The sequence below is a fragment of the Nasonia vitripennis genome, unplaced genomic scaffold (genome assembly GCF_009193385.2).
Source record: "Nasonia vitripennis strain AsymCx unplaced genomic scaffold, Nvit_psr_1.1 unplaced0237, whole genome shotgun sequence".
Classification (NCBI taxonomy): Eukaryota; Metazoa; Arthropoda; class Insecta; order Hymenoptera; family Pteromalidae; genus Nasonia; species Nasonia vitripennis.
Window position 1 is genome coordinate 129,845 of NW_022280016.1, and position 11,312 is coordinate 141,156.

The 11,312-nt window shown below is 37.8% G+C and overlaps 1 protein-coding gene across 1 annotated transcript; it reads right to left on the reverse strand.

The window, feature by feature from the left end:
* Window positions 1–6,733: 6,733 nt before the first annotated feature.
* On the reverse strand, window positions 6,734–7,662 carry LOC116418332. The gene is made up of 3 exons (XM_031933405.1): window positions 7,480–7,662; window positions 7,106–7,397; window positions 6,734–6,881 (listed from the first exon to the last, which is right to left on the reverse strand). The coding sequence occupies exons 1-3, from the start codon at window positions 7,493–7,495 to the stop codon at window positions 6,734–6,736; spliced, it is 456 nt and encodes a 151-aa protein (XP_031789265.1). The 5' UTR covers window positions 7,496–7,662.
* Window positions 7,663–11,312: the final 3,650 nt, after the last annotated feature.

Consider the following 11,312-nt stretch of genomic DNA (forward strand, 5'->3'; position numbering starts at 1 on the left):
AGAATCACGAGCTCCGGTGTGCGAAGTCGACGGCGGTCGTTCGACGGCTGGTGGCCAGAAGGGGTTCCTTCTAGCCAGGCTGCACGGCTCCCTGGTGAGCTGGATGCTGGTGCTGCGAGATCTCGCGTCCGCGTGATCGCTAAGGATGATCTTGGCCTCGTAGTGTCTCGTGCTCTCGCCTCGACGATGCTTCTGCCCGGGTGTATTGTCTCGGTTTCGCGCACGTGTCTGGACGATTCGCTATCCCGATTCTATCTGACTTCGCGCGCGCCTCTTCGCATGACTTGGCAACACCGCGCCCGGCTATTGAGCCATTATCGCGAGACGAAACGAGCGCGTGCGATACGAATTCGCGGCCGCTCGTTACACCATACAATTACCGATAGGCAGATTAAGAGGAATGAGAGGGGCTTAAAGCCCCTTAATCTGGTGGTTAGTAATTAGCTTGGTGAAAATTACGAATAACAACCAGACAATTATTAAATAGCAAAACATTTAGCTGTATTATGTATATATGTTAGGATGTCCCTTATTTACCAAACTGAAAATTTGGATCCTGACGCCACTTGAAAACCTAGTTTATATCCAAAACTTGGAAAAAACTTTTTTTGGATAATATAAATGATTTTAACCCGTCCCGCCATGTATCGTAAGTTTAAGCAATCGCTAAAAACGGTTTTAAGCTGTAACTCGAAATCTAAGCATTTTACGAAAAAAAATTTTAATATAAAAGTAGTAGATCTTCAGAAAATACAACTTTTTTCTATTGACACCTAAACATGAAAATGCTTTTAACTTGAGTGAGCAGCCAAAAAGCGTTTTTTTAGCTGATTTCTTAAGGGGATGTCGCCCCAAAAGTTTCGCGAATCCGCCACGGGGTATTTTGTATTTCCAAACTTCTAGAAAAACAGAAAGTCCGATCGAATTTTTCTTTCGGTAGAACGATTCACTAAACACTACGGTGCTACTGACTCCGTTTTTCATTTGCAAGCTTTATTTCAAAAGTTTTCTGTGAAATTAGATTTTAAGGTTGGCATTGCAATCGCATGAGTACGACGAAGTATGCGTAAACATCTGTTCGTATTTCCAAGATTTTAGAAAAACAAAAAGTCCGATCGAAATTTTCTTCCGGTAGAACGATTCATTAAACCTAACACTACGGCGCTACGGACTCGGTTTTCCATTTGCAAACTTTATTCAAAAAGTTTTATGTAATAGAAAAACAGTATTTTTGTGACGACTTTCCCTTAAGCAAAACATCAATTATTTACTGTAAAAATTAATTGTTATGCATTTTACATGAAAACGCTGCATGTAAAAGTTGTAAATATTGTGAAAACACAACTTCTTACCGTGGCGAATATAGTTTTTAAATGCTTTTATGCAAGACATAGTCCTAAAAAAGATGTTTGATACAAATAATTTAATAACAGCAAATTTCAGCACGAAATACAGAATTGTCATAAATGAACGTATAAAAGAATGGAACAAAGTGCGAGCGTCAGACAGTCGAGCGAACGCTAATCGCTTCTATCCGTCGTTGGAAAATCAAGAAATTTGCTAAATCGATAAAAAATTTGACACCACTACCACCCAGGCACTTTAGATTTTTCCCAACCCATCAACACAATTTTTATAACATTCTTAGTGTTTGAATAGCTGTGACGTTTAAAGTTAGCTAAAGCTTTTGGTCCGCTTTGCCCCGTATGCCGCTTTGCTCCGGTCTCCTCTAACTGTTTGTCCAATCTCACTAAAAAAATTCTGAACTACTAATGAACTTTTATTTTCCCGACTTGTTCTCTACCGTTCCCTATGTCCTCGTCGCGAATACCGCCGCCTCCGCGGGCGTTACAACAAGCGGTTGCAACGCAAAACTGAGAAGCTTGCTCCGCACAGGAGAGTGCGGAAAGGTAGCACACGTGCGAACACGACGTTCGTGAAGTAGCTCTACACTGAGCGACTTTTGGAGCACCCCATACTCCTGCATAGGGAACTCTGAACTGGTGTAGCACGGGCTACTCTTGCCGTCGGAGCATGGCATACTCCGATCGGAGTATGCCATGCTCCGAATCAGTGTCCCAGAAGCGCCACGAGTCGGTGTAACCCACGAACCTTACCTCAAGAGCATGTGTGATACTGTTGAAGCGTTCGATAAGCATGTCGATTCTCGGGCGGCTGATGCACGTGGAGAAATTTGTTGGAGTTTACTTTAAATGTTTTATAGTCATTAGTGTATATGAACCAGATATTCAATTTGGAAAAATAATTAAAATTGAAAAACTTTCATTGACTGATCAAAGTAGAGATCAAATTGAATCACTGGTACAATTCACTGTTCTTATTTACGAAGAGGTTTACTTCGATGACCACTTTATGGTCTACGTCATTGCTAGTACCGAAAAAATTGTAACGCTTAAATATAGTAACATACCGAGTATGCCAACTGTCGCTGCCTTAAAAAAAGGAAAATATTATTGGATTATACCACGTTATGTATTATAATTATAATATTTTGTATATTCAACTTTTATAAGCAAAATAAATATTTTTATACAGTATTTATTTATATCGTAATTTTATCGAGTTTTGACTAATTATGTTAATAATTCCCGTAAATCTCTAGTAGACGACGTTCATATACCGTCCACCCTGGGCACCAGGTACCTCGGAGACCGTTGCCGTCGCGATATTTGTGTTCAGCGACCCCAAAAACCCCCGAGTAACGAGTTTCGACTCACTGTGTTACGATTTCCCGTAAAACTCTCGTAGACGACGTTCATATTCTCTACCCTGGGCGTCAGGTACCTCAAAGGCCGTTGCCGTGGCTATATTTGTGTTCAGCGACCTCCAAAACCCCCGAGTAACGAGTTTCGACTCACTGTGTTATAATTTTCCGTAAAACTATAGGAGACGACGTTCATATATCGTCCACCCTGGGCACCAGGTACCTCGGAGACCGTTTCCGTCGCGATATTCGTGTTCAGCTACCCCAAAAACCCCCGAGAAGCAAAACTGGACTCATTTCCATCAATATTTACCGAGTTGTCAATTTTTTATTTAGTGTCTCTTACAAATGCATTATTAAAATGCATATTGTTCTGCATACTGTTGCAATAATGCATTTTCAAAAAAGTAATTAATCACACTAGGGCACAAAATTTGTAGACGCTCTCACGAATCGAATGCAAAAGACCGCATTGAGATCCGTCTTACTACTCAAAAAATCAATAGTCCATTGCTTTATTTCTTCGACTACTTTGTTACAACATTCGAACATTGTTTAAAAAAGTAAGTAAAAAAATAAACTATATAATTATAGTAATACAATAAAACATGTAATGCTAATGATCACTATCATCCTAAAAAGTACGCGCTGTAGTGATGTACGCGCGCTTCCGCATTATCTTCCAAGTTTGCTCCGACAATCGGAGTACCCCATACTCCGATCACTCAGAGCATGCAGTGCTCGCGTTATACGAGTAGGGGAAGTTCCGTTTCGGGACACCGCATGCGCTGGACCCATGGCGCTTCGGGCGCTCCTACACAAGTGTATGAGACGCGCGGAAAGTCGCTCAGTGTAGCGACGAGCTGCGTTGCAACGCGGCTAAATCACGGACGTTGAGAGAGTTCTCCGTCGCACCGAGAGATTGTGATCCAGTTGAATATCACCGAGTTTTCCCCCGAAAGCGAACCCCGTTACAATGGCGCCCATCAACGGGTGGATTCGATGAGAAACGCGCGGTAAAACAGTAAGATTTCTTTAGCGTCGCTATAGCGTGTACATAGTACACAACCGCGGTAGATCGCATAGATACGAGAAGGCCGCGGCGAGCGACGTAAACAAGCGTGACTCTGTGTTTACGTCGCAGTCGAGCTGTGCGAGCTCGACGGCGTATTCTATACTCGAACCGAAAATATATTATACGCGCGCGGAGGATAGGCTCTAGCTGACACTATCACACAAAATTAAAGTTAACGAATCGGAGTGGCGGCAGTTGGAGCTGACACCAGTTTGTCAAGTGCTCTCCGATTCCGATTTTTTTTTTGTTTTTTGACGGATGAATTTGTTCGATGCGCTTTAGTTGGGATAAGTTGCGTTGATTTTTCGGTAAAATTCCAATATACGTAGCGAACTGCGAATTAGTTCGAAATTGTTTTTTTTTTGTCGTGCGAATTTTTTTTTAATGGCAGTATCGTACCAGTGAGCGACTAAGTACGCATAAAAACCGTGCGAAGAAACTGAGCGTACAACAGTGAACGCGAGATCAATCTAGACATTCAGGAATCGAACGCGAGACCAGGAATCGAACGTGAGTCCAGGATTCGAACTTGCGTCCAAAGACTCAAAAATCAAGATTTTGATAGAAGAGCGCACAGCTGCGAAGTCGAGCGTGTGTGTGTGAGTAAGACGCGACAACCGCGATACAACACGCGCAAGAATCGTACTCGTGTACGGATTCGACCACGACTAACGGGGAATTTTGCGACTTTTGCGTCGAATAAATTATTATTTTTTCGGGTTTGCGCGAAAGTAAATTAAATGAGTGTGTATATGCCTGTAGCACTAAAGTGCAGAGTGTTTGAGCACTAAAGTGCAGAGGTTGCGCGCGTCAAGAGTAAGACGAGCTTCTCTGACGTTTTTCTCACGTTAATTCGGTTTGTGATTTGTTTGTCGGAATTAATGGAAATTTGCGTTACTTTCGCGTGAGAAAATCTTGTTTTTTTAACTGAATTTCGGGATTCAGTTACGCTACATCGGCACGTCAACGAGTGTATTTGTGCGAGTAGACAGGCTGTAATTTCGTAGCTTACGTCGTAGCAACGAAAATACAACCTAGGAGCTATCTCTAGTGTGTGTATAAGTGTGACGGTTTGCGAGCTGCCACGACGTTGTTAGCGATATCGCGTTCAAGATACACAACGATACAAAGCACGCACAAGCATCCTCCACCATCAAAATCGAAGATGATACTAGATCTAGAAAAAGTCAGCGAGCCATGGTGCTTATGCCTGAACAGCGATGAGCTCAGAATAGCGCTGGAGTCGCTAGAGTTGCGTCAGAACGGCGGGCGTATAAGTCAAGCTGCAAGACTACAGAGATGGTTATTAGGCGAGTACGCACCAGCAGACTTTGTGCCATCCTCTAGTATGTCAGCAGAGGAAGCGCGCACCAAGCAAGAAGGGTTGCGCGTGGCGTTCATCGAGCGTACGTCCGAAGAGGCCTTAGGACGCTCAAAGTGCTCAGTGTTAGGAGCCAATGATGACGCCGGCGAGGCACATCCAATAGTGCAGTTGCACCGTGCGATGCAGGCGAACTGCTCAGTGGAAACGCGTACCGATCTCAGCACACCGCAGTCTAGGGTAGAGACTGAAGTCGACAAATTGGTGCTGAGACTTTCAAGAGAGGATGTAAATCGCGTCCTGGAAATGCTGATGTTGAAGACCTCAGACGACCATAAGAGCAAGATACGGCGTCTAAAGGCACGGCTAGTAGGCGACAATATCGAGGAAGATTTCGTCACCGCTGAAGAGCTTGGCAGAGACGTCATTCAAGACGAGAAAGACGTAAGGCTGCTCACGTTTGTAGAAATCGCGTTGCCGAGTGTCTACAAAACAGTCGCGGCACGAATCGCGTAGGATAGCGGATTCGACGGTGCCGACGAAGAGTGCGCACAAACTGTTGAAGAAAGCGGCCGAGAACTGCGAGCCAGTTACGTCGAGGATAGACAGCGTTTGGGGCAGGAAGGACTCATCATCCGATGGTCGATAAGAAGAAAAGACCAAGTGAAAACGCTGTCATAACCTCAACGACGAGCGAGACGTCACCAACGCTGGACAGCGAAATATCTCTCAATGAAGAGCTCAGTTCGGACACAGAGTCACAGAGGACTTCGGAGCTTTGTTCGTCATGCAACGAGTTGCGTGAGGGAGACTCTAAGACCCTCACGTACACGCGACTTCTAGAGGAAATGAGGAGAATGCGTCACCAGTTGCGAGAGTTAGAAGAGAAGGTGAAACGTCTCGAGAAGCCAGAGGCGAGTCAGACGAGAAGACCACTCGCCGACGCACAGTGTTCCCAAACGCCGAAAAAGTGATCAAAAGTCTTGGTTCACTCGAAATTACGGTCAAAATGACTCTATAAGAGCTCATTTTGTTCATTGTGTAATAGGGTACCAAAAAAAGTGTATTGTAGCCAATGTATAATATTGACGAATATAGCACAATTTCCCTTATATCGGATATATATATATCACTGTTTCCAAACCTAATATCTTCACAAAAAATGTAGATATCGATCTGTTTTTTTTCTTAATTCAACCGTAGGTCATACCAATTGAGGAAAAATTATTGGAAATGCAAGCATCCCCTATTGAGGGGGTGAAATTAGGGGGTTGGAGGATGAAAACATGGAAAATCGCCGAAAAAATGCTTCAAGGGTTTTCGTGGATGTTGAAGACGATTATGGCAATGACTTTATGAACAGCCCCAACTTTGTTTATGGTTTTCCGTTACCATCCCTTACTATAAGCGTGAGAGTGAGGATCAAGAGAGTGAAAATATGAAAAATGGATTATATATTTTTTGATCATGTACTGTTATATATATTATATATTATATTATATACATTATACAAAATTATTTACAGAAAAAAAAAATATATATATATATGTACATATTTACACCGAAATTAAAAGTTTAGTTTTATTCAGTGTCTGAATAGTCTGTGTTGTCGTCATCTGCTGACTCTGTATAATCTAATAACAGATTTTTCATCTCCTGAGTCATTGAGCTTTTTTTTGTTTTCTTCGATGTCTAATATCGAAAGATAAGGATCGGAATGTACAAATAAGCGACAAAACATATCTGTGTTTGTTGTAACCCTGAAATAATAGTAATGGATATAAAATTATCTGATTTGAACAAAGTTGCAAAATTTTTTTTTATTTGAAATCTTTATGTAGGTAATTTAATAAAATAAGCTCTTTTTTTACATAAAAATTATCTTAAAAAATTCTTTTTTTTTCGAGCAATAAAACTAATATATTACTTAAGTTACACAAACAAGTTATCGGAAATATATAAAAAAATGAATCTCTTAACGCACCGAGAAACTTTTCTTGAGAATCTATCTCTGAATCTTTTAATCATTTTATGATTACTTTCTTGAGCTTCTTCAATAAGCATCCCAATAGGTAAAATTAATTCTTTCATAATGACGTGGCCATGTATTAAAATGACATGCATTGATGTAGGCATTTTATACCAGTTGTAGAGCTCTACGTATTTGAATGCCGTCTCTTTGCAATAAGCACCAAATGCTGCATTATTTACTAAGCAATTTGATGAAATAACTGCCAAAATAACTTTAAATCTGTATAACAAGTGTTCATTGAATCCTACAAATCATTATTTATTTTATTATAATTAATCAGGGATTACAATTAAATTTTGGTAGAAATAAAATTATAAAAATTGTACCAGTTATTCGAGCCATAACGTCAATATTATTAAAAAATTTTCTAGCAGTATTGCCATTATTGGTATTACCAGATCCCTGAGTTGGCGCATCTACCAATATACTTAATTCACTTTTAAGTTGATCTTGAATCTCTTTTTTCTTTTGATTTGTTACTGCTTCAAAAACTTTTGGAACCTTATGGAAATATAATAAAGAAGAGCACAGAGAAAAAAAATGAAATACTACATCTAAACATTTAACGATTGGTGTATCTATCTATCTAACTTTCTATCTTTATTACTCACTCTCTATACTGGAACGTCCAATGCCAGACGATAAGAAATATGAAGGACTAGTTCCATGAACCGAATGTTTGCATGTAAGATTGAAAATCCATATTTAAGAGAGTCTGATTTTATATTTCTTTCAATCATATTATCAATATCGTTGAATTTTCCTATAGTGGCATCACATACAAAACATCTTTGACTCGATGAATTGTTAAGAGCATTGCAAACCTAAGAGTTAAATAATTTTATGAAGGAACAACAAAATGAATTATCTATAAAGAGGTCTTTGATTTTTCCTTTATAAAAAAAGCCTGCAGAAAATCGTAGACAATCTTTACAGGAATAACTGCGATACCCCGCACACGATCCGCGGCCTTAATTAAAATCAAATCAATATAATATAATTCATAAATTCTAAAGTCACTCGACTATTTTTCAGAAACACAAGAATGCTTCGCTGCCCTGCTCTGGCACGTAAACAACACCGCAGAGTCGCCAGCAGCGGCGGGAGGAGCATAACAAAGATTACACCGACACACAAAATAAAAAAAGATGTCTGTACAAAAAATCAGACCCATGTATCCTTATGTTTTTCGAGTCGCTGAATTCGAATCCGGTGTCACTTTGGCCCCATCACGTCAGGGTCAAGGTCAGTTGGAGGTCAAATTAAGAAGTAACGGTTCAAAAAAATTGAAATGCCATATATTTATGTTTTTTTAGTCGCTAAATCCGAATCCGGGGTCAGTTTGACCCGATCACGTCAGGATCAAGGTCAGTTCGAGGTCAAATTGAGAATAAACGGTTAAAAACTGAAAATACCATATATTTATGTTTTTTTGGTCGCTGAATCCGAATCCGGGGTCAGTCTGGCCCCATCACGTTAGGGTCAAGGCCAGTTCAAGGTCAAACAGAGAAGAAACAGTTTAAACCGATAAAAATGTTATATAAAACTTTCCAAAAATGGAAAAAGATACCAAAAATTGTAAAAAGTCTTATTCAAGAGATTTGATCACTTAATATCTTCCTTGTGTACAGAGCAAAGTTGCTTTCGTTTATATTTTTTTCTTATTTTTTTCCACTAGTTTAGTAACTGTCGATGTCATTCTTTACTCCTTTTTTCTCTTGTAACGAACTCTTTTTTCTTCAAATGACCTATGCAATGGGTTTCTTTTTCTCTTTTTGTTATTTGTTTTAATGTCTCTCTTCAGCGTCCAGCAAAAATCTGCCATCATGTTGACATTCCATCTTCCTTGGTATCGATTCTCCATTACACTTATATCTTGATGAAATCGTTCTCCCTGTTCTTCACTGACGTCTCCTAGATTAAGAGGAAAGTAATCAAGATGGGAATGTAAGAAATGCGTTTTATAACTCATCAAGCAACCCAAATTTTTGAAATTCTCCAATATTTGTGCAACTAGTTCCTGATAGTTATCACTCTTTTTATTTCCTAAAAAGTTCTCACGAACAGTTTTGAAACTTTGCCATGGAGCTTTTTCTATGTCGTTCATTTTTGTAATAAATGTTTCCTCTTCAAATAGAGTACGAATTTGAGGACCATCAAAAATACCTTCTTTTAATTTAGCATCACTTATTGCGGGAAACTTTTCTCCTAAATACTGGAAACAATCGCCATCTTTATCCAGAGCTTTGACGAACTGCTTCATGAGGCCAAGTTTGAACTTCATATCAATATATATAAATACATTTTAAATATGTATATTCATAAATACATTTTGTAGTATTGTAAGTTATAATTACAGATAATCTGACACGGTTAAAATAATGTAAAATTATATTTTGAAACTTTTTAAGGGGACAATTTATATCTTTAATTTTCAAAAATATTTTATTTTACCTTATTTTAATATAGATAATTGCTTGAAATTTTATACCATTTGACCCGACTAATATTTAGTAAATTATTATTTTTGTACAATCAAAAGAAAGTTGAGACCTGGTCTTGTACCTGTGATTTTTAGTTTACTAGACGTGGTGCAGTGCGCTGCGCGCACTGTAGTAGACTATAATTTCATTAACTTATTAAATGGAATATAAATACTTGATTGATATTTTTAATATTTGTTTTCTATTACGGAAATATATCAAACTTTACAATATATGATTCATTTCGCGCTCATATAAATTTCAAAATTGCTGCGGTTTCATCGCCAACTTCCTTTTAAAATTTTAAGGTTATGTCTCGAGAGTAGAACATCTCTAGAATATTATAAATACACAAATAATAATTTGATATGTATTATAGTATTATATTACATTTTTAATATTAGAATCAATTTTAGAAATCAAAAACAAATCAAAAAATTCTAACGATACTTTTGACGCATGCGCACTACATGAGCCAATCATATTGACGCATTCTTGGCTTCACTTCATCCGGTCATGACTTTTTTATATAGGGATTATAGATTGAAGATAATATGACTTGGGATTTATGAACAAGATCTCTATGTATAGGTAAGAAAGAAAAATACTTCAACTATAAAAATAACTAAGTCATATTATCTTAAATTAGTAAATTTTAGACTTGAAGCTAGAGAAATAGAAATCATAGAATCAAATACATAAACAAATTTAATAATTGAACAGCAAAAAATAATAGATTTTTATCATAAAAATATTAAAAAATATGAAAATTCTGATTTAAATATGGAATTAGACGATGATAAAATAAAAACTGGTAATGCAAAACTTTACAATTACGTAACAGTAGATTTAGAAGGACTTAATTTAAATTATATTCATAAGTATAAAAATTACGAAAATTGTAAAGTGGATGAGGAAAAACTTAAACGAAAACAGCGAGATATGAGAAGGATACAGTAAATGAGTAGTGAAGAATTAATAGAGAAACGTAAAGAAGAAGCTTTGCGAAAAAAAATTAGCTTATGAAAATACTTTAAGAAGCGAGTGTTATAAAGGCGTAATGGACTCTTTACATAAAAAACAAGAATCTGAAAATTTGAAAATTGGTCGAATGTTTTTACCATCAAGTTTTATTGGAAGTCTGAAACGCTCCGACTTAGCTCGGTTTGAAATTTATTATTTTTGTGGTCCGGGATGTCGTGGTATTTGAATTTCTTCTTATTATTTGACTTATGCGTTGTTAGTATTTCGTACTTGGCTAACGTATTGTAGCCAAGACTAATATAGCCAGAAGTAAATTTTGTATTTGAATTTTATTTTAAGTTTTTCACTTAAACAGATATATTACTGTTTAGGTTACTCTCCTTATCTAGAATTTTCTTCAGAGACGTAATGCCCTTGAAATATTCTAGAGACAAAAATTTTATAGTATAAACGATTGTTAGTATTTCATCGTTGACTAACGTATTGTAGTCAAGGCTAATATACCTGAAAAGAGAATTATGTTTTCATTCGTTTAAAAAAGATTTTCACTCAAACAGCTGTATTACTATTTAAGCTACTTCTCTTAATCGGAGCTCTCTCCTGAGACGTAATGTCTCTAGAGTGTTCCGTTTGACAAAAGTTTTGTATAGTTGACCTTCAGAGGACGTATTGCCTCTGAAGTCGTACTACAC

Bases quoted from the DNA above. Each gene is read 5' to 3' on its own strand.
- LOC116418332 (XM_031933405.1), bottom strand. The intron at 6,882-7,105 runs GTGCGTTAAGAG...CTATTATTTCAG, and splicing joins TTCTCAAGAAAAGTTTCTCG to GGTTACAACAAACACAGATA.